This window comes from Rhea americana, unplaced genomic scaffold (assembly GCF_003343005.1).
Source record: "Rhea americana isolate MKP2758 unplaced genomic scaffold, rheAme1 scaffold_150, whole genome shotgun sequence".
NCBI lineage: Eukaryota > Metazoa > Chordata > Aves > Rheiformes > Rheidae > Rhea > Rhea americana.
In genome coordinates, this window is record NW_028185595.1 from 828,588 (window position 1) to 853,156 (window position 24,569).

The following is a 24,569-nucleotide window of genomic DNA, read 5'->3' on the forward strand; positions in this document are numbered from 1 at the left end:
TTAAGATTTGTGCATGTGCTGAAGGACATCTAAAGGAATAGGTGTCAGAGCTCATACAGGAATTTTATGGGGAATGGTGGTGGGGCTGAAAGCAAAACAAGCAAAAAGATGCTAATTAATTTTAAAGCTACAGTCACTCAAACTAATTTGCAAAAGCTAAAATGTTCTACTTATTTAAATATTATTTAAATAATAAAATATTTGCTTCCTGAAAACTGAGTGCCTCTGTTTTCTTTTCTCAGTGAGATTTCTTGAGTATATTTTGCCTATTTAGCATAAAAYATTGTAGTTTTAAGCCTGGAGGAGATGCTAGCTTCAATTAAAGAAAATTCTGGCATAGTCTGAAGAAACTGCTCGCTGTCTTGATCCTTGAATATTAAAAAAAAAATTTAAAAAAGTTTCTTCCCATAAAACAGGACAGTGAAAAAAATGTATTATAGTCATAGTTGTTTTATATTCATAACTGACCTTTCTGAAGCAATTTTGTTTGGAGTACTGCAGTCTGAATTCATGGAAGCCAGTGAAATAACTGACAGTTGACGATAGGATCTTAGCATTGATCTTGGCCGTCCTACTCTCTTGTCTTCAAAATCTGGCTACAAGATAGAAGAGAGAAGCATATTCCATGAACTAAGTTTGTGTGAAACTTTTTTCATTTCTTCTCAGTTTGCTTTGAGATAGCACAGATGTTTTAACATATGGCATGAAAGAAGCTACTCTTCACTATTAATTACTGTGATTTTGTTTCTTCTGTCTGGGTACAATCYTTCTCTAAGACCTCACAAGCCAAATGATACAGTGAACAGATTTATGACTAAATAAACTACAATTAACGATTTTCTTTTTTTCCCCTCTGCAAAAGAAATAAGAACAGTGCTTGCCAATCCTGTTTTGAACAGACATGGGGCAGGCCATTAAAGTATGTGGCTTGGGCAAATAGCTTTAGTTAGTCCTTGCTCCACAACAGTAATTAGTCTCTCTTCTTCAGCTCATAACCTTCTGCCRTGTCTATACATTAACAGTAGCTTTTTTCTTTATATATTTGTAGATGGCTGGATGAAATGCATCTTTACCTAACAGTCAGCCAGTAAGAACAGGACTCTAAGAAGAGCACGACTATTTAGGTCACCATATACCATTGCACATGGCCGTATGTGCTACACCATCTCTCTCTCCATCTCTCTACTTCTGCAGTGGAAGGAGAAAAAGGGAGTTTTCACTCCAAATCTCCTTTAATAGGTAAGGCTGGCTAACATAATGCAAATATTCAGCTTGATGTTAATGCTTCACAATCTGATAATAAATTAACTGAACCARTCTGACTTGGGGAGACTTCTAGATGCTTTCCTGTTCCTCTTGCTATTAAGGCAGGAACAAGGATCACGTTTCTGTGCCAATTCTGCACTGGTTCTCTTCCTGAGTGCTAAATTCTGTCATGTATCATTATACTGTGCAGATAGCRGTGCTCTCCTCTTCCTCTGCTCCTCATACTCATCCTGGGATGAGCATGCCTCCCCCAAGTTAGCTCATCATTGTGCCATGAAATGAGGCAAATTTTTGAGAATTTCCCAGTGCATTTATACCATCAATTGCTTTTTCAGCCTACTTCAGTTCCTCTCCTGTAAACATATGAACAGATGTTTTTGGAAACATTTTATATTAAAACATAGTTACATTTTCTGCTGATGATCCAGAAAACATAAAAAATTTAGGCATCACTTTGTATGCCAAGTTCCTAAACTCATGGTTTCTGATGATGTCATTTGCACTAAGACTTTGATCTCCAGCAGATGAATTGGAAGTAGTCAAAGTTTCAGAAGTTATTTGCAAGTATCTTGCAGAATCTACATGCAATGAGAATTTCTGCCTCTATGAATGTCTAGGATCTTCTGATAAGACAGAAAGACTGCATTTTTTTTTCTTTTTTAAATAAAAAGAACTCATGACAGCCAAAAGAAAGAATATTARATACAGTAAATTGGAAGTAGTGCCACTTTTTAAAAACCTGGCTCTCCTGTACACACACAAAATACTGCTATTCACCAATTTTATTAATTTATGAGAAACTTCTTGAGCTAAGGATTCTTTCTGTGCCAACACATGCCTTTGAATAAAACTGCATTTTGCAAGAACTCTGTCCACTGCTATATAACATAAATTTTGCAACATTCAGAATGAGTATGAAAGATACTACATCTCTTATGGTTGAACACAGCATCATAAAATCTCAGAGATTAAATCAGACAGAAAAACTCTGATTTTACAGACTCTTGAAAATAGTGTATTCTGGAAGTAGAGATTTAAATAGGGAAGAGGAATTCATGAAGAAAGGGCATTCTCTCCACTTGCAAAATTTTAAATAGGTTGTTCTATTCTAAGAATTGATCTGTATGAGTGCAGAAGGATTCAGCATTAGACAAGACAGTAAATAGTAGATTACAGCCTCTTTCTTATTGCAAGGGTGGTGACATGGGACTTAAAATTAAGAAAAAAAGTACCTAGATAAATAACCAGAATGGGCATTATATAGGTGTGTACCACAGTACACACTTATATCACCTATATCCAAAGTCTAAATTAAAAATTTGCTGATTTTTTTTCTTCTAACAGAATAAACAAACCCTCTTATAAAATCATCAACAATGAAAGCAGCAGCATAAAATAATTTCCAAAGCATCTGCTGTATAATTCCAAAAAGCAACCAACAACATCCTTCCTACTAGCTCCTACCAGCTGYCTGGAAGATTTGTGCTTAGAAGCTATCCTTCAATTCCTGTACATCTCAGTTTAATTTCAACTAATATATATAGTATTATATAATGATAGGTTTTATTAGAAGAGTACAGCTGGAAGCGGCTAGCACAGGGAGGTGTGGACATCAATTGCCAATCAATGCTCTAAACTACTAAGAAAAATTACAAAGAGGAGAAACATAATAATTTGTTTCTACTTCCTTCTACCATGGAAATGAATTGCACTTTTATCGAGATGGTAAAGTACTTGAAACTTTCCGGAATTTTTGGTAAGTCAGAGAAGTAATCAACTCTCTGATGGTAAAACTCAGATCTCACTACCTTCAGATCACAATAAAACTCAAATAACAGAAGTTGTGCTTTTGTTTAGAAGAAACAATAAAGTGCAGGAGAGGGAAAGGAGGTAAAAGGAGAATGATACCAATTCTCTAGCTCCATATTGTTTTTCCACTTTAACTTTTAAGTGCTTGAAACATTCCTCCATACGGTCATGGAAAGGACGAAGATTATCAGAAACTCTTCTTTCATGAATTTTAATTCCAGCCCCGAGGAAAGGTATCTTGAAGTGGACAAAGGAAAAAAAAAAAAAAAAAAAAAGAAAAAGAAAGAAATTGAAAAGAACAAGTGAGAATATACAACCCCTCTGACTCCATGGAGTTAGATACTCCATACTGGGAGTATCTGCCAAGTCAACTGCAAAACACCATTACTGTGTCTGTAATAGATTTGTCACAGATTTGTCAGCTGGTCTCATTACTTCACAGGAGCTTTCAGTAGCAGRGAAGCATCTTACTACCAACTGGGGAGTGCTCTTAAAAGTGGGCTTGATCAGTAAATTTTTGGAGATGCATGGGTACCCTGTAGAAATTGTTTTGACACTTAYCTATTGTAATGTTAATCCCTTATGAAATTAAAACATCATGTGAGATTTTGCAAAAAATTACCCGCTAAAACACAGTTCTGCTAACAAAGCTGTCTGCCATATCTTACTGGAAAGGTAGGAATGAAAAAATATCCAAGTGGATTCCAAGCTAGTGGTTTCAAACTTTTAATTTTGCTTTGAAACGCAGGATTCACTGACTGTGGAAGGAATCTACTAGGKGCTTAAGGACATGATCACTTTGACAGTTGCTGCAGCTATTTAACATACTACTGCCTGGTTACTGAATGTGATCTCTTCCTTTCTCCCCTCTTTTTACTTGGCTGTCTACCTCTGTACTTCCCATATCTCTARGAAAAAATCAGCAAAATAGTGCTTCAGTACAAAAATAAACAACTCAAGTAATGAAGAGAGACAGTTTGCACTAACCAGGCTCACTTGGCTGTATTTCACCCCCGTGCTTTCCTTTTTTCCAGCTCATCCTCCAGGCTGGGGCTAGTGATAAATAATCAAAAGGGACAAGATCTCTAATCTAGTAGATTTGGAAGAAGGCAGACAACTATGTTTTTAAATAACTGGAAAAAAAGTGTAGACACCTACTCCCTCAAAGGAGAACACCTGATAAAAAGGGGGTTAGGAAAGGGTCATCTGTATCAGTTCAAATAATTCCCTCTACTCAAAACTCTTAAAAAATCCTTTTGTCAGAAGGAATGCCTTGCTTAACAAATTAAAAAAAAAAATCTTATAATGAAGCAAATATAATAATACTTTTCTGACCTCTCTTCCCTACAAATCCTTTCATATCCTTGCTTTTGTATTATCATCTTTGGTATTATATTAGCTGAACAATATTCAGTTAAAACAAATCTTATCTTYAAAGATGATGGATAGCATCTTCTACATGCTGTTTAAATAATAACGCATACATGGTCATGCAGAGAAACTTTGTGCTTCTCTTGCAAATATGAAGACATTTTATTATTCTTCAATCTTTGAAGATGGTGATTTATGAGATTATGCTATCTTTTTAGCTACCCTTCTGAAAGTAACTTTTTCTTACAGTATTAACATAGCACTAGCCAGATAGTTTTCATCAGGAACCTTCTCTTTCTCTCTCTYCCTCTTCCCTCTCCCCTGCCCAGGAAGTGGATAGGGTAGCAGTAAAAATGGCACAATCATCTAAATGACATTATGTTCTCCTGCTAGAAAGAAAAAAAAGAAAGGAAAAGCTGAGGAAGCCTCAGAGAACTACTGTTTATAAGGTGTTACCTGCCAAGCAATTAGATCCTTGAGTCTGTTCAGCTTTTCTTGATCCTCTGGATGATCTCTGATATATTCATCTGTAAAGAAAGCCTGACAGAGGCATAAAAGTAAATCAGTCCTTCATCCCAGCATRGAAAGAAACCACTGCTTTCTGCAGTGACTCCAGTTGGTGATCACTTAACACTGGTCATTCAAGGAAGAGGCATTTGCATGCCCCTCTACCAGGTCTATAAGTGACAGTTCATTACTTTATCAACTGAGAACTGAGGTGCTCTTTTTTTTTGTTAAAAGATAATCAGTGTTTGTCCCATACTTCTGAGCTTGAGATCCTTACTGTGAATGCAAATTTTTGTTTATATTTTTAAAATTTGCACTGAAGATAGTAAGGCAAACACATATTTGGAGTACGATGATTTATATTAATTCTCATTTTATTTAAATATCCTAAACTGACATTAGCAAACATGCCTTAGAAGAAGGAAAATGAACTCTTCCATAGATAAGCAGAGCCAGATATTGCAGATACACTTCCTTTTTCCACCCCAAGATTTTTTTTTCCCCTGCATGCACATAATACAAATGTAGTCATTTGCCCATGACTGTCAAATGTCTAAACAAATAATACTCTATGATAAACATGACATAAGCCATACTCCTCCAGAGTATGTCATGCTTACTGCATACATACATGCCAACTGATCAGCATACCTGCAGCACCTCCTGCATGCTGAACCTACTGAGCATGGCACATACTTCTCATTGGGAAATGGCAGGCAGAAATAATAGAACTCTACAGCTGTGGGGTAATGTTCAGTTTCACTGTAATCTTTAATAATTAAGATTTAAAAAGAGTTTTAATATTCCCACTCCTCTGTCCCACCCCCCCATCCTCCAGTGTTTTAAACAAGGCAGCCTTGGAGACAAACTTTCTATAGTTCAGTTCCTCAAGCCATTCCATTTCCAATGTATTGGTAGAACAATTTATAATTATATTCCCATTTTTAACAACAAAAACTGCTATGCAGATAGGCTGCAGTTGCTGAGAAAATCTAGCAACAATATAATAGATAGCCTACATCTAAATCCTCCAGACCTGCTACAGGGAAAACTTAATTTAATTTACTTCAGACCAAACCCTTTGATGCCTAAGAGCCTATTTCATTACAAAAGGTATACCTCATCCCCTATGTATATGAAAACCTTCATGACAGCAATTAATCCTGAACTTCAGGGACATTCTCAATGTCTGTTTTGCATCTATGCTACTTTGTGCTGTCAAAGACTGTGTGTCAGATGTGACCAGGATAGGAGGGTCCCTTAACTGGTGGAGCTGTGACTTTCATATCCCCAGCCTACCCTACACTGCCACTTTGGACAAAGCAGCAGCATTAACAAGGATTATGAAATAATACAACGGAATATGATCTTCCACATTGACTTTAAAGCTCTTACCTTCTCATATTTAGCAAAGCCACCCATAACAGCTGGATCAACAATTCCATTGAGAAGCATAGAAAGTGGGTTAATAGGAAGGTTTTCATCACTCTGGTACTGGTTAATCATCATCAAAATTTTTTCATTTGTCATGGACATAGTCTCAATAGCATTCTCCAGAGGACTAATTGTAGTCTATGAACAAACAAAATATTAAAAATGTGTAATAAATATACTTTATTTAAAAATCTCCCAAACTTTTACTTATCCAGGTAAGCATATGCAACTGAAGACTTCATTTGCTCTGTAGTTTCTATAAACTGGCTCTTAGCTGTTTATTCCAGGAATCTATCATACAAGGAAACAATCTATGGAKTACCCACCAGCTATCTGCTCTAACATCTGTATGACAGATGAATATAATTATCTGCTCTTGTTTATGCCATTTCTCAAGTTGTAAATATTACTGTATTTCAATACATAAAGGGAAAACGTAGCACTGATTCTCTTTATTTCAATATCCTATGCTAGGAGCTGTACAAGTACACAGTAAAGATGGTCTAGCTAAGGTTGTAAAATGACGACTCCTACATGCTTTCAGCTTCAGAAATCGAAGAATAGTGCTAAGAGTCAGGCACTAAAACAAAACAAAACAAAAACAAAACAAACAACAAACTTCTTTGTTCCAAGGAAGGAGAGCTAACTCATCAGTGAACTTCAGTGTGAACAATTTAAGGCGTGTGGGTTTTTTTCCATTTTGGAAGGASTCAATTCACTGAGCATGTTTTTCCAGAAATCCTTCTGCATTGATTCTCATCTTTGCTGAAATTTCAAAATCTGAGAATTTAAGTTGGTTTTGTGTGTCAGACTAGATGCCAAAATTGCTTTTGGAAAATTGCAATCACTTCAGGCTTTTGCTAAGCTGGAATATTTCAGATGATTAACAGAAGGTGATTTAAGCTGAAAATATTTAGTGGTAATACACTCTCAGAAACCATTACTAACTACCTCACTGACAGACTGATAAGCTTCAAATAGGAGGCAGGAAGTAACAGTTGTGTTAACAGCCATAATCTGTGGGGCAGATATAGCCCTCGTGTCTATACTCAAAAAGGCTGGATGTCTAAATGTAGAGAAAGGATTCACATTCCACCTGTACTTTTTTTTTTTTTTTTTTTTTGACTTCTGAATGCACTCAAGTAAAAGCAAATGTTGTTCCGGGGGGTGCATGTGGCTGTGTAAAGATAGGAAAAGAGCAACTGAACCTTCCCCGCAAAACTTCAAGGAAGAGAAAACAAATCAGTAACAGCAGCAAAAATTAAAAAAACATGTCTTCATATATAGATCCTCTGAATTTTTATTCAAACCTTTTACCGCTGGACTTCTACATATTAACACAATTAGAAWTTTTAAAGAATATATGTACAGCTGTTAAATATTTCATCCCTGATCTAATAATCTACCTGTATAATTGTATGAAACTGCCACTGATGGTGAGGTAACTCACTCACATGTTATAAATAGAAGATTATGACTTCAGGTGAGGAACAAAAGTAAYGAGATAAACAGCAAAGAAGTGGACAAAAGCTTCTTTCATGCAGCTGTCCTTTACCTTAAAAAAAAAAATCTTTAATAACTTCTAGTCTAGCAGAGGAAATTTTGACATGCTAGCTTGCATCTAATATAGTCATAAGCCACCTCACTGTATCAGAGATGCTGCCTCTTACATTTGTTGATTATTTTCTCTCATTAATACTCCCTTTCTAGATTAAAGTATAATACATATGTCTATGTACAGCTACTGTAATCATCAGGTCTTTTAGAGCAAGATCTTGTCTCCATTCATACAAAAGTGATTTGGGTTCGGTCAAAAATAGGAAAGATGATGAGAAGAACTGAGCTTTTCTGAATCTTATTTATTGCCAGCAACATGTTCTGCTGTCTATTTTCTCTCAGGCTTGGTAACAGAGCTGGGCTATTTGTGTGGAAAAGAGATGGGCCCTGTGACAGCACTCAGATTACAGAAAGCAGCAAAAGAAAGGTGAAGAAGAAGCACTAGGAGATAGCAAAATATCCTTGCTAAATCACTGCTGGGGACTGKGGAAGGGGAGCAGGGCAGACAGGGAAGGAGTAAGAGATCATGCTGCACGATGTTCTCCTCCTGAAACTGTTGCATTACTGTGGTGTAAAGATAAGGAAGTAGATAGCTTTTTATTTTAATGCATGTGCAAAAGAAACCTGTTATCACATAGCAAATAGTAAGTAATGTTCAATTAGACATTTTAGGGCTTTGTTGAAGAATGTGTCCCTGCACCATACAGTAACTGGAAAAAGACTCTTCTGCTCCACTCCTTGTTCTTAAAATAAAAATTAAAAAGATATACTAGTAAAGGAAGCAACTGACTATTCAGATAGCTCTTTGAGGTTTCTTTCATCCATTCCAAAGAGCAAATGGAAGAACAGAGAAGATAAAATAAATCTCAAATTAAGTTGCAAGTCTTTTTTGGCATAGGCACACTTTAGTATTTACAAAAACACTCTCTGCAAGCTTTCATAAGACACTGGCAAGGGAGAACTATTCCTGAGAAGTATCATTTTCATTTTATCTTAAGGGAAACCTCTTATCAGGTTTTTATCAAGCCAGCATTATAGGAACTACCTTAAGATAAATGAAAGCATAATTATGTCAAAGATGGTCATTAAAAACAGATGTCAAAAAAAAATAAAAAAGAAAAATCACCTGTTTATTAATACTTTCACTCTGTTGACAAATGGTAGAAAGTAAAATAGGTCACAATCTATGCAACTGCAAAAATACGAATTTTGTATTAAGAATTCCTATTACCTCTTTGGCAGATAACATATTGAAAATACAATACTTCAGAAATCCAGAGATTGCCAAAGATGCTCATTGTTTTAGGAAGCCCTGTTTTTTTATTAAGCCTTTGGTTAGCATCTTTCAAACCAGGTTTATAATCACAGTAGGGTCRGGCTAAAATCATACCTGTGTGTCAGATTCTAGTAATTTAAAATATGGCATAACATTTGTCAAATGGTGTGTTTTATCATCCCACAGAAATATCAYATTTCTGAAAAGATACAGTAAAAAGATGTATTTCTTACTGCTTTCAGTGCAAGTCAATTTTTATGACAATAAAAACAATAAAAAAGAAAACAGATCAAACACCTGATCTCTTCTAATAAGTTCTAAGAYTTATAAACAGACAAGAAAGTCTTTTTATGTTCTATAAAAATTCATGTATATGAAAAACTTTTAACTCCCTAAACTTCAAACACACAGATTTTTTTCAGTTCTTACAGGACTTGGTCCTAAAGCTCCAATTCAGAGGTTAAGATATATTGATCAATATTCAATTGTTCCAGCAGTAAAACAAATCCCCCACAAAGCCATAAGTTTTGTAAGTATAAAAATAAGGAAATAACAATAGCTTGTCTTGCATAATAAATTTGCAATCTATTTATATTTGAGGATTCATACAATGTGTGTCTTACAGGTACTTAGAATGTTAATACACACCTGTGACATGGAGACAACTTCAAACCATCGTAAAATTCCTGGAAGTTTGTATGCTGTAACAAATGATGTTCTTTCAATCCACATAGACTATTAAAAAAGAAATTAGGGAGGAAAAGATGCAAGGTTTTAAATTTTAATCTTTAGTGCCTTCTAAGATGTCAGAGTTAAAACAATTTAGATGGRAAATGTATGCAAATTTATTTTTGCATAAAAAGACATTGTAAAATGAAGCCAGCACAGCAATTTGCACAAATCATTTTCCTGATTTCAAACTAGGCCATCTTTAGGCACTAAGCTTACACAAAGCRGAAGAAAATGGAAATTACTCTTGAATCTTTTAGTATCTATTCCTAACTTTGCCATTACAAGTTGACTGACTGTGACTAAATAWCCCAATCTCACATTCTCTACCAAGGTTATACTTTCTCCTTCTACTTTTAAAGTGTATTTCWGCTATTACCAAGCAGTAATAGCACTACTGAAAGATGTGAGCATTTTTTTTTTCRCTTTTTCCTCTCCTGAACAGGGCTAGCTATTGGTAATTTAAAATTCAACTAGTTCATTCAGCCTATTGCTCTTTCTCTTTCCAGTATCAGCTAATCTAAACTTCCAGTAGTGAGAAATGCAAAGATGAATCAAAAGAAGGCCCACTCTAATTATCCTGATTTCTAGTCTGAAATTAGAGCAAATATAATTTAATCTCTCAGGCAATAAMGACATTAACCATTTAATTTTTGTAACACAGTTTTAAGGTAAACGTATAAATGATTTAAAAACTCTCCRGTTTGCAAAGGCAGCCAATGTGTGTTATGAATCTTAGTAACTGCAAAGCTGGAATGTCATGGTAGAGTTTGCATCCAAAGCATTTGATTTAAGACAACTATTGAAAATGCTGATCACAACACACACAACTGAAATCGTTGAATTTGAATTAAATAGCTTTTTCCCCTGCAGTATTCCCAAGAGGACAGTTTTAGCCATAAAAATTAAAAGGCATAGGTTTTTGTATATAACTACACTACAGAAACTCAATACATTTCCATGGATGACACTGAAAAATAATCTGATTAAATTAGAAAATAATCATAATGCAGATTTCCTAGAATATTTAARTAATAATTTGTTACCATTACACCATTATGCAATGGAGTGAAAATGGCATACACATTAGTTCTGTAAAATCTTGACATACTAGAATAATGAAAGCAGACAACCCACACCTCTTACTGCCAACCTGGCAGCTTGAACTGGAAGTGGTATAAATTACAAGTGGCAAACCATTTGCTATTTATTTACRTGACATCTTGATAATAACGAAAATTTGTAAAGGAAAATTTCACTGCTTAATACAATTGTTTTCAACATCATTATTACGTAACTTTTACCTAAAATTGAAACAGGGATATATCATTGAATAAGTATATAGGATAATGTCAAAAGAGAAATTTTGCGTTTATTTCATTTTTTGAACTAGATCCTAAAATTGTGGCTTCTGTAATGCATAATCTGAGACTGATCAAGAAGGGATCTAGATCAGAATTCAACCACAGCAACTTTAATAACTTAAATTGCTACCCAAGCATATTGCCTTGTCATTCATTTACTTACAGCAAATTCATTTTCAGGGTCAACAGATCCTTTTCTGACTGGCCTTGAATAGTGGAACCGCTGCACATTGTTGGACTTATAAAAACTGAAAGAATTAAGAAAAATTACAATAGAACACAGAATTCAGAAACTTCCGGATCCCATTATCATAGTGGAATATTTAAGCTCAAGGTATTATTTTTAATTAAAAGAAAATTTACTGCTCCAGGGAAAAAAAAAAAACAAAAACAAAAAAAACCACTTTACTGTTTTTTAACCTATAAATCAGAGTCAACACAATATTTTACAGGAAGATATGCCCTATYTTGTGACAAGGTAAAACTTCCAGGTACAAAATTTCCAGATAAATGTTAGAAACCGCAGCAGAATCTCTAGTAAGTATTTTTGCTTTCCTGTGCTATTGCTGTGACACTCGTGCTGCTTGCTTGCTTTATAATGGCACATAAAAGGAGTATATTTTGTTAAAAATAACAGAGAAGGTATATTCATTTAGACCTAAATATATGTCATTTTTCATCCACTGTCTGTGCCAAATCAGTTTAATCACTTCYAGTAATTCTGCTTACAATACAGAACAATAGCTATACAATAAACTAAAYGTTTAAAGCCATAAATAGCGATTTATTTTTATGCGTAAATAAATGCATATAAACTCATATAGAGGAGGATGTCAATATAAAAGGATCCCTTGCAAATTCATGTTATGGTCTACTTAGCTAATGAGTCATTCTCAATTACTGTGAACACACATTTCCACTCAACTCCTCAACACTCAGTTTTTAACACTGGCTAATTTGAAAGAACAGACATCGCATAGCTCTAGCTCTCTTTAAGGGTTTTACTGCCCAGAGAACGTATAGTTCTTTTTAGGTTAAAGTTTTTGTTTTAAAGAATAATTCAGTTTAAAACTATGTCAAGTAAAAGCTAATTCAACACAGAGCAAGAAAATACTTCAGAAATATCTTACACTAAGAGCAGATCATATTCTGGAAGCCTAAGGAAACAAATAAATGACAAGACCCTAAACAGTTGAGTTAAACAGACTTCTGGTTTGCTAGTACGTAGGAAATTGTAATTCTTGATGCAAGCTACTAAGTTTAATCTTCATTAAAAAAGAAAAGAAAAGAAAGAAAATTTGCCATATCAAGTCAAATCACTTGGACAATTCCATCTGAAAGGACTGAAACTTTTTGGTAGACTACCTCACCACCAAATAATGTAATAACAATTATAGAACCAATAAAGCACTCCCATAAAAATATATTTTTCCTGTAAGACAGGCTGAAATTAGGAGTCTAGTTGAATTCTGTAGCTGAAACATAATTACAAGATTTCCCATATGGCAAAAAATTGTCCTCCGTGTCAAGCACTTAAGTCCATTAAAAGTTCAAAATGTGGCTGGCACTACACTATAATCTAGTCAAACAGAACCAGATTCATAAGCTATCTTCTCAGTTACTGATTTTAAAATTAAATCTAGTTGAAATTGGGACCACAGTTCATTTTTTATCTTATACTACAAGACTTGAGCTTGTACCTGCTTTATTTATTTGGGAGCGTGTGTGTGTGTGGGGGGGGGGGGATTCTTTCCACTGTGAACCAGTTGCAATTTCGGTAAAGATTCTACTGAGAAGGCTGCAGCCAAAGGTGAAATCTGTTCTGAATCCAACTGTGGAACAGTTAGGAAATTAACTAGTCTTAGTGCTAACTGCAGTATCAATGGAAACCATTCAGACTGCCGAATGCGCAGCACTTGGCAAAGTGAGTCATAACAAGATCCTAACAAACAAGAGCCTTCAGCTCAGTTGCATACTGCCAATCACTCCTAAATCCTCTCTATCGGTTGTCTTGGAAGCCACATTGAAACCTCAAGAGTTTAGTCCTGAAGCATGGAATTTTTCCCCTTCCCCTTGTAATCACATGCTGTTGTTTAAGTGATAGATGTTCTCTTATGCAATGCCCAAGGAATGCAAAAGTCAGTAAACAAAGACAATACAAGCTTCAATGGACAACRGCTGAGTTGGCAATATAACGGTTCTGATTTTAGGATTATAAATCGACTTTCATTATATTACAGAATTATTAGTATTACAGAAATTCACTTACTTTAAAATTTGATCAGGTACAGCTTTATTTTTGAATCTAGGTTGCTCCTCCAGGACAGGCTGCACTGTAAAACACTGGATATCTGAAATCATGATAGAAAGTTAAGGACATACAACCACTAGTGTGAACTACTGTAGTTTGGGGACAGCAGGAAGGCATTTCCTGAGAAAAAATTGCCAGTAGTAACCACGCTAACACTAATTTTAAAAGCTAGCAAACGCAGTACCAATTACCTGAATGTTTTTATGACTTGTTGAGCTTAAATATCTGCAGCTTAATTTAACATACTGAATAATTCATTACATTTTAAAGTAAAGCCAACTTGCAAAAAGAACATCAACAAAGAGCATCAACAACAACTGATGTTAATGCTTTGACTGTTCAGCTTTGAGGCATGCATAGTGTCATAATGTTTAGCATTTCATCTTTGCAATTTGTAATTGAGCAGCCCTTGTACCTGAGATTTTCTTTTTCTATGCAAGCATTACTTTTAATACTGTATTTGTAAATAAATCATATGCCTACATATTTCAGTGTATTTCAATCTCACGCCCTCAAGTTAGATTCTACTGCTGTTTCTTAAGTGCAAAAGTAGTATATCTCCTGTTAGCTGCAACTGGACTTGGGCAAAATACAGTTATAGTTTAACAAAGGACTGAAGCATACGATCAACAACAAAAAAAAAAAATAGTTCAGACTCAAGACAAGCTCATGAATGCCTGGCTCTCAAACTTAATGGGCTATTTTGGGCGAGACAGGAACATTCTGCTTCAGTCCCAGTAGTGCAGAACGGAAACAGTATTTCTGTTGTTACTCTAGTAGATTCTACCAGGATACACTCAAGAGAGCATATGAAATATTACAGTATTACCATGATAATTAAAGGAATGTCTGATACTTTGGTGACCCCATACCTGTTCAGCCAGTAATGAAGAACATGAAGAAAAATGTGACATGCATCAGTCATTATAGTAATGGTAACCCTACACAAGAATAATTAAGTGCATGCTAAAATATGAGGAGTGAKGGTTTCGAGATGGATTTTCCTAGGAAAAATTTTCTGATGTATGGCATACTTTTCCTGCCAGGAAAGACAGGTGATGTCTGAGTAACAGTGCCAACCAGAACAATGCTCAGGGAAGATCTGAATTTAATATGAAAGCATGAAAGRTAGGAATGCAAGGTAAGAAACAACCTGCTGCTTCAAAAATAGCCAATTCAAACGTTCATCACTCTTTTTGGAACCTGAAGACAAGAAAAGTAAACTACATATGAACTGGAATGAAGACTAAAACAGCCAGTCAGCTTAGAACTGTGTAAAAAACAGGAGCAAACATAGCTAGGAACAAACCATAAAAGACATGCAGAACAYGTAAATCAAATTGCAAGCTGAACTGCCACTTGAATAAGCTTTCATTCCTTTTAGGAAAGGATTGATCCACACAACTAAACTTTCAGGTATTACTGGCATCTGTCATTTTAAGAAATTGTAATCTCAYACATAACTTCAATGAAAAAGAACTCAGATGACCGCTCATTAGTTTTGTTTGTCAATAATAGATTTTTTTTAAAAAAACCAAAAAGTTCCTGTGACATTTAAGTGAAAAAACATACTTGAAGTCTTAGTTGTAAAAAAACACACCAGAAAGGTAGTTCAAGTTTTAAAGCAAATAGTATTGGCGCATTTGGGGTGAAGAGAGACATCTGAAGGTATTTTCTTCTGAAGCACTGCTGCTGTACCACCAACTGCTTTTAATACATGAAAATATTAATACATAAAAAAGTATTAGAAGGGAAAGCAGGCTTCAAGATCATTTGACATGAAACAGCCCAGTGACAGGGTACATATTTACTCAGAGCTGATGTAAGCCAAATATGTAAAGGATTTACTTACAAATAATTACAGCAAGCTGTCCCATGCTTTTTTGTTTGCAGTTTTTGCGGACAGTTGTAATATACAACTAAAACATCTATTACAATGGTTTCTTAAAATGAAATTCAAAAGGTAGGAACAGGCTGCACAGCTTTCAAAAACTATCATGTCTATATACTGACATACATCTTTTTCTAAAGCCTTTAAGAGACATCAGGGTAAAAAGTAAATCAAGACTGATAAAAGTTTCTCTTTTAATTGCTTTTCTTTCTCTGCATATCAAGGGACAGAAAAAAAAAGAAAAGAAGAAAGATAATGCCTTGAGAAGCTGTTACAAAATACTTTTTTAAAAGAGACAACACATGCATAAAAGCTGTGAGAGTTTACATCCATGGCAGTATGCAGCTTGGACTGGAAGACACAGTATAGAAAACTGTAGTATTCAAATATACTGTTCTAATATACAATGTTTTCCCTTTCATTCAGAAAGATCATGAGAAAAAGGAATTCAAAAAATATCAGAATGATATAAACAGTATGCTATAAAAGAATACAAATCATTTCAATGGCATTTGAAAATTCTAGGCATATCAATCGAAGCAATGCATTAATTATATTTTAAAACTACCTGCATTCACAGGGATCCTTTCAACACAACCTAAGTACTCATTAAATATCCACAAAATATCCTTGCAGTTTACCTCTGAAGCACCCTTATCCCACAGCTAGGGGAACTGAGRCACAAAGAGAATTATTAATGACTAACGTGCATCTGTTCTGCACTTAGTAGAAATATGTATTGATACATATATTTCAGTTCTTCATCTAGCAGAAGGTGGCCATAGGCCATATTTCATTAAATAAATGTCAATACAACGATCAAAATTACCTTTTTTTTTCCTCATATACATAAACTACTACTGCTAGTACAGACAAACTGTGCTTTCACAGTTGGCATATTTTGTACCCGTTTTGAGTTCAAATAGAGCTTAATTTTATATTTATCTCTACCTAGTTAGGAAAGTTAGCCCTTCCTTTGTTGGTCTTCCAGATTTGTGAAATTCTGAACTATTTTGCAGTGCAGTCACTACCACTTGCTGAAGTACTTTGAATAGAAGAACATTGTYACTTTAGTGGCTAAATTATTTTGGTAAAGAAAAGTCCTCACTTTTCACTTCTGCTGGGATTCAACCCAGGCCGGAAAAGAGGAGTGTGGGAAAACAAGGGGTCTGGGTCATTCTGGAAACACAGTCTGTTCTGTGACATAGGCAGTTGCAAACTATAAACAATTTATTTTTTGCGTAGTACACAAGACATGGATTATCCAGTTCTGTTAAAGAAAACAGGATTCATACATAGGATTTTCTATATGTTGAAAAGATACTTTTCTATGAACTCCCCTAACTACTGATTCAGTTTTTATTGTCATATACTGTGCTCCTGTACAACAGCCCTTTGCCTCCAGATATTCTTCCAGACCAGCAGAACCACCTCYTGTGTCACCTCAAGTCACATCTGCATATTAAGATCTCTTTTTCTCTTAYAGACTCTTCTACAGAAACTAACAGATCTAAGGCCAAGCTGGTTCTCAGCTTTCATTTTTATGAGACTTAAGGGTATTAATAACATTTAGAAATCTGAAGTGTCAAGTTCATTGAAACACAATTTAGCCAGTATTCACGGTTCACAATACAACATGCTAATTAAGAATTTCATTCACATTGCTAACATAATACAGTTATTGTCAGACTGCCTTACTAGAAAAACCCTCCCACCTCCACCCTGCTGGCCTTCACTCTGTAGTCTCTCATGTTTAAGGATACATTGACCAGGAGAGTTTTTCACATCTTCTCCAGGTGCTGAGGTGGTGTTCATCTCCTCTACATTGGGAAAYTGACTCATCAGCTGCGCCTGGAAATCCTCTCTCCTCTCATATTCCTTCCCTCGATAGATGAATACTTTGTTCTACAAGGAATAAATATCAGATTTTKGGGGGCTGAATGCTGCTGGGGCAGAACTTACAGGTGAATATTTATCAGTACAAAYGCACAATGGGTTCTCTGAATTTTGGAATGAGTGTTACTCTAATACAAATGCTAATGGTTTATAAAGAAGAAACCATTCACCATGTGCTGGAATACATCACTGACTCTCCACAGATGATACTTAATACTGTAAGACAGCATGAAGGCAAAACCAGCACCGCTGAGGATGCTCCTTTAGAACAGAATAAAGTCAGAGAGGCCAGGAAGGTAAATGCCTTCAATTCCTTTTCTTGTTGCCGAAGGAAAAAAGATTTACCTTAAAACACCTCTGGGTCCAAGTTTCACAGCTTTGAAATACTAATACGTAGGTTTCCTCTGCCTACACCTTTCCCCTGATGTTATGAAATGCCCTCATTTACAATAGTCTATCCCCAATTCTGTTCATTTTGAGGTTCAGATTGCTTCATTTCACAGGATACTTTAATAATATCAGAAGAAAAATATGCAGGCTTCCTCTGGTGTACTATTAACACATCTTTTCACTATTTTTTCTAACATTGCCAGGTAACTTTAGCCTTTAAGATTGGAAAATAAAGGTCTTTTGCTGGTTTTCAATATGGGGAAATCTACTATATTCATCGTGGTATGTAAGAAAACACTTTCTCCAGAAGAAAAGGTCAAATATTCAGGTTAGTCTCACACTCTGAAGACATCTGTTGCAGTAACAGATGTAGGAGCAGCAACAAGCTTCTCACAGTCAGTATTTGGGGAGTTGGTTGGTTGATTGGTTTGTTTGATAAATGCATCGTGCGAATCAGAAAACAGTCTGATACTACACTCTCCTACCACAGTAGCAATTGGTATGTAAGGACTGTATTTACTTACAACTTGTCTCTGGACAAGTACACTACACCAATGCTTTGCTGACAGAGTTATACTGAAAAATTGAGTGGTCAAGACAAATCCTGTTAAAGTTGTTGKTGGTGGGTTTTGTTGTTGTTTTTTGTTTTCTTCTTTCCCAATCTCAAGCAAAATCTAATTATACTCTAGTTCTTAGAGTATAATTAGCAAGCTTCTCAAAAAAATCCAAGCCTTTTAGGTTCTTGATTTCATACCTGGTAGTAGAAAAGGAGAAAGGCAAAAAATTCACAGAGATAGCAAATAACAGAGCATAGATGTTTGTTTGTGGAAACAATTTAAACTTACTGTAACTCTCCTAAGATATCAACCAGCTGCTACTGTTCAAGAAAAACGTGGACTAATAAGAGATAGTTGGAAAGAAAAAGTCAACACAGTGCATATTAGAGGTGAAAAATAAAAACCAAAAACCAAACTTCTGGAATTGCTAGGAAAACAGAAAAACAATCAGAATCACACTGACCAATTTCAGAGTGCATCTGCATTTCAAAAATACACAATTCTTGTCCTACCATCTCAAGAACTAGAAGATGAGGGTTGGACTAGATGATCTCCAGAGGTCCCTTCCAACCTTACCATTCTATGATTCTATTAGAACTTTAAATGTACAGCATGCGAGCTGGGGTGGTCAAAAATGGTTTTGGCAGGAGCAGTGCTTGAATGAACTAGAACTCTTCAGCCAAAAGTGTAACAGAGAACAGTATTTTCATATATGGCATGGGGAAGGTGAGTATGGCACAACAGCTTCATCTGCCTCATAACATAATAACTAGTGTAGAGAAATTATTAGGTGTCAACAAAAAGGCAGCGARTCTCCAGCAGAGATGTAATGGCCACAGTATGCCCCAAAAGGCATCGGTTCAGAAAATAACTGGACAATCTCACTGCAGAACAGTCCATCAAGGGCTAGAAAACACAAAGGCATCACCTCAAACCTAGGAAGCCTTTGTCATGGAAGGCAGGAAATACATACCTACATACAAATACCACTATGCACCAGCTCAACATTGTATTCGTTCCTCCCGTAATTATCTACTATTTCCCATAGCTAAAGATACAGTGYTGGTCTACAGAGTGCACTGGCCTAAGCAAACCCAAACACACTGCTTCTTAATGTATTTCAGCTGTAGCTGAGAGGCAACAGAACTGGAAGCTCTTATCTGTCGTGACAAAGTCCACCAAAAATTTCAGGCTCGTAAGTGAAGYGGATTTGCAGATTTAATTTGAACTCCATTTAATTAGCAGCATTCTACCAGTTATTAATACTCTTCTTGGAGATACATCTGAGAAATAAGTAACATAGCAGCTGTCCAAACCAACACTGCATATTAGTGCATGTTGTTCTCATACATCACCTTTAATGCCTGACATGACTGCTAATTTACCAAGCCAACATCAAGTAAAAGAATCAACTTAAACCCACCTGAAAATGTGTCATGCACATTCTTCAAGTAGCAATTCAAATTGTGACTACAATCCTACACCAAGTCAGAAGTAAATAGAGTATAATTTTCCCTAGAGGCTCATTTGCATTAGTACTGGMCACTAGTATTTTTAGAGGCATATAAAAATAGATTAAAAGAAGAATTTAAACAGAGTTACCCTTAGAAATGTAGGGAATCCTTGGCCATAATACCCAACAGCAAAATAGTCTGGTTTGGGCCTTAGAATTTTCATGATGTTTTCATAGAACTTCGCTTGTTGAATCTGAAAGCAAAACCAACCATGATCACTTTCATTTTTTTCCTCATTTATTTTTCATTTATTTTTACCTCTGCARTAGTATATATTGTGCTAAGGGTATCAGACTGTATACTATCAATTGGTAACAACAGCTTTCAAATTTCCATTGGTAAGCTATTGCAGTAGTCAATTAAATGCACACAACATTCTGCTGTGATATGTTAAATATTGTTTACATTTATATGCAAATACAATACATTAAAAAAATGCCTATGGCTTCCATTTCAATTACTTGACCTCAGAATCAGGCTTACTCTTAATTTACCAGTATGAAAAGAAAAAATAAAATCTGCAAGCATTGAAGTCATACTTTACAGGAATTTATATCTGCTATTCCAGTGTAACAGATAAAGCTCAAGATTTTATGTTGGTATCATACTAAAGAGATCAACCACATAGAAGTCTTAGAACAATGTCTTCCATAAAAAATTAAGTGACATTTAGCTTTATTGTTTTTAATTTGTTTCTTACATTGTACTTACAAGTTGCTCAAAATCAAAACTTAAAGAGAATTGGTAAATATACTGTCTTTTCCTTTAAACTTTTGATAAATCCAAAGCTGWCTGGGAGGGACAAAGTTTTCTTTATTCATTAACCTGCTCAAGAACATCAAGTTTTCATTCCCACGTTTTCCTGGTGCATATTCAGGGATATCTGTTGCCTGAGCCCTACCAATTCAGTAAAGATTATGCAAGTGTAGAAAAAGGAGGGGGGAGGAAGAAGAGGAGTGTTTTTTCTTTTTTACATTACTTCAGTTTTTAAGGAAAACAAATAATTGAATTTGCATACAATCTTACTTAAAAATATTTTGTCCCTCTAGCCTTTGGATCTAGTTCTAATTCCTTGTGATGTATTACTTCCCCAGTCCCTGACTGAGGCAGAACTTTTCAGGCTTGTCAAGATTTGAGTTTCTAAAATTTAAAGAAAAATTTCAGGGAAAAATGTAGCCAGATGCTTTTTCTAAGCAGCACATAAAGCAGCACAAAGGCCTCAAAAGCCTGTTCCATCTCTCTTATTTTTCACCTTTAAATTACACAAAGTAAGAACAGGTTTATCTCATCTATAAGTTTCAAGATACTGCAGTAATCAAATGTTCATGCATCTTTTAATAATCAGTTCTTTATTAATTTCTGTTTTACCAATGGAATCTTGTGATACTATAGCAAAGGTTAAAGCTTATTCTTCCACAAAATGAAATTAAAAAATATTGTAGACAACAAGCTCATAAGCAGCCTCAAAGCCTTTCTTTTCATCAGCCTTTTGACAGCTCAGAACTATTCATTTCTGTGATTGAAATACTTTTGAAGATCAGCATATATTCTTACCAGGTTTTGGCTTAAAAGTTCATAGTCAAAAACTTCCTTTTCATATTGCTCTGCAAGTTCTTTACATAAAGATATGGCTTCTTCCCACATCTGCAATTTAATCGCATATTCAGAAAGTAAATCCAGTGCCAACAAATAAGTCTTTAAGGCATCACTATTTAACTACAGTTTTATTGACTATGCTATCTTTAAATTGCAGTCATTTATTAAGTGTACATTTAAAACGGAGGACCCAAGGCAATCATAAAATTCTGGAAAGCGGATTAATGTACAGAATAAAAGTGTTTTATGTTTCATTACAAGAAGGAATAAGTAAACCTTCTTTTAATACKTACAATAAGGTTACTAAAAAAATACCACCTAATCTTTCATAAATAAATAATAGCAAATCACTGAGGTGCACAACAACATCTAGGTACATACTCCAAGCATAGGAACAGTGCATCAGGGGACTGACACCTACCTGTCTTGAAAACAAACATATTCCATTTTACAAATAATTCCAAAGCATACATACTCATACCTAGTCTTGCATAGGAGAACCCTCCTAGTCAGCTACAAAATTGCAAAGCTTATATTTAAATTACCMCTTGCCCAAAGTAGCAGCTTATTTCTTTCTCCATAACTTAATAGCTACCTTGGAAAATCATTGCAAAGAATTACAGAACTGCCTTGGAGGGACTAGGACAGTTTTTCTCATCAGCTGAAGCACTTATTGTATGCARCACAAAAGGGGTCTTAAAACAAGAAAAAACTCCCTCTACTAAAGAAATTTCTTAGATTCTGCCAGTCTTCTCCCCCATTCGGAATAAAGGAAGACAAAAACAGTTTTCTGAGACTAATTTTCTACTGATGTAAGGTCACTGCTGGTCATACGCACTGTGACTGTTTTTACCCAGTGCTATATACCCCTAGGCCAGGTAGTTCTGAACTAGGCAGCAGCACTCAGGTGCCTGCAAACCTCCTCTGCTGTACCTGAGCAGAACCTGAATGTTAGGCAGAATGGAAATCATCATGATTTGATTATTCTCATAACGTGGGTGAGGGCTGCTACTTTGTATTTATTTCTGATGCCAACAAAATACCTGTGCTATTTGAAATAGCACGACTTTTTGCTGCACAGTAACAGGTTTGTGCTGAAGTACTATGAACTTCCTACCTTCTGAGTTATGGGGGCTTCAGTGGCCGTTTTAAGCCTTTATTTTGTAAGAAGCAGTAATGAATGGCCTTCCTTCTTGATACCTTCAGTTACAACCAAATAAAACATAAGGAATTAAAGGCCTATTACTGGGACATAATCATTCTCCAGCACTGAAAATCATTTACCTGCTTTCTTGTACTTCATTTTAGTTCTAGAAAGCTCAGCTCTACTGTCACTGTGCTGACAGGCAGCTTTAATAATACATTCCAAAAAAACACTGACATAAAACCAGATATGCATCAGCAAACTACTACATTTTAAAGTTGAGATGCAATTCTCTGACCTTTCYGAAACAAATGCATAGATCTGTTTTCAACTCTCTGTTTTGGGGAAGACAATAACCGAATTATTTAGAAAGCAATCTGTATAGTCGATATTCCTTTACTAACAAAGGAAAGCACGTCCAGCATTTGTTATTACTTTATTACAGCCTAAACTGACAGAGATGCATGTGACCAGTATAAGCATTAGCCTCTTCCTTTGTAAACATGCTTATTGAAAGAACATGTTTATATAGAACAGCTGTACTTTGTGAATAAGCCTTYAGGACACAATTTTCACTTGACCCATATTTCAAAGAGGATTTCCTACACAATAATCAAGYAAATGTTTTCTCCAGAGAATACTCATTAAATGCTGCTATACAAAGTAACACAATAAGAAAAGACTGGCGGGGAAGCGGGGGAAGGACCCTACAACCCTACCTTTCCTTTGTCAAAGTATTCTATAATCTTCTCATACAAACTCTCTTTTAAGTGTCGATGAGTCTGTGAACACTGGAACTCCGTTGACATGACTTGGGGTGCACACTGTTCATCTGACCACTGAGGATAAATAAACATTAAAAGAGTAAGTCTTTTTGAGTTCAAAACACCTCTACTCCCCAAAAATCTGTGATACTCTTATTCATAAACTTAAAAATTGCAAAAGCTTACTTATCTATTCAGTTTAGGAATATCTAACCTTGAGGAGCCATGTATGAAGCAGAAGTGTATAAGCAGCTTCCGTATAATTCTCACAATCTAAATGAAGATCTCGTAATTTATACAAATATCTAATAGAGGAGGAAACAAGAATTAGTTTAGGTATACACAGGATTTGAATTGTGAAGTGTCAGAAATGTTCAAGATAAACTCTCTAATGGAAACTTCAAAGACATCACGCAGTTGCTACCCAAAGAGTCTTCAGAGATACTGCATGAGTGAGGTTAAAGTATTGTTCATTTATTTAGACTTTTCCGTATTCTCTTTGTATACTGGAACATCTTGTACAAATAGAGGAAGAGGAGCTAAGCTCCTTCTACCAAACACTGTTAAGTCCACTTGGAAGAGGAAGGACAACTCCAACTCAAGGATTACGCCAAACCTATGATGCCGGTGTGTTATTCCTAAAAAYAGCTGCCTTTCACTGTAGCATTTTCAACTGCACGTAAATACTTGCAAAGACAGTGGATAACACAAACCTCAAGTCTAGCAAACAATGGATTAAAAACACAGCATAGCCACTGTTATGGTAAACTACCACAGAGTAACAGAAATTGAAGTAGGATGGTAAGAACAGGATAAGTATTATTGCCCTTTCCAAAACAGACCCAACAGAGCAAGCGCCATACCTGATATACATCCCTTCACGGTTAATGTCTTTGTAGAAATTCTAGAGATAGAAAAATTATTTGTTATTTTCTAACCTCTGTTATTAAAATAGTTACAAGATAAAAATATTTATGCTAATGTTCTGCTTTTCTTTTAGTTGTATTCAGCATCAAACAAATCATAATTCTGTATTTGAAAACATTTTTCAATTACAAATTTAAAGCTGAAAATACGAATTTGTAAGATAGACATTATTTACATACTATCTTAAGTTTAGACCTGGTATTATTGCTTTTTCAGTTAACATTTTAATTAGTTACTAGCAAGTGTTAGATACCTTAATTCATTAA

At 35.3% G+C, this 24,569-nt stretch overlaps 1 protein-coding gene across 1 annotated transcript in view; it reads right to left on the reverse strand.

The window, feature by feature from the left end:
- DOCK2 (dedicator of cytokinesis 2) overlaps window positions 1–24,569 on the reverse strand; it is a 186,925-nt gene that overhangs the window by 7,375 nt on the left and 154,981 nt on the right. Inside the window, exons 36-48 of the mRNA XM_085299593.1 lie at window positions 24,240–24,280; window positions 23,591–23,681; window positions 23,332–23,451; window positions 21,427–21,516; window positions 19,961–20,065; window positions 17,279–17,420; window positions 13,583–13,664; window positions 11,477–11,561; window positions 9,869–9,955; window positions 6,349–6,525; window positions 4,903–4,986; window positions 3,175–3,312; window positions 469–596 (exon numbers count right to left, since the gene is read on the reverse strand). Coding sequence (XP_085155719.1) covers window positions 469–596; window positions 3,175–3,312; window positions 4,903–4,986; window positions 6,349–6,525; window positions 9,869–9,955; window positions 11,477–11,561; window positions 13,583–13,664; window positions 17,279–17,420; window positions 19,961–20,065; window positions 21,427–21,516; window positions 23,332–23,451; window positions 23,591–23,681; window positions 24,240–24,280 — 1,370 coding nt within the window. The remainder of the gene's footprint in view (window positions 1–468; window positions 597–3,174; window positions 3,313–4,902; window positions 4,987–6,348; window positions 6,526–9,868; window positions 9,956–11,476; window positions 11,562–13,582; window positions 13,665–17,278; window positions 17,421–19,960; window positions 20,066–21,426; window positions 21,517–23,331; window positions 23,452–23,590; window positions 23,682–24,239; window positions 24,281–24,569) is intronic.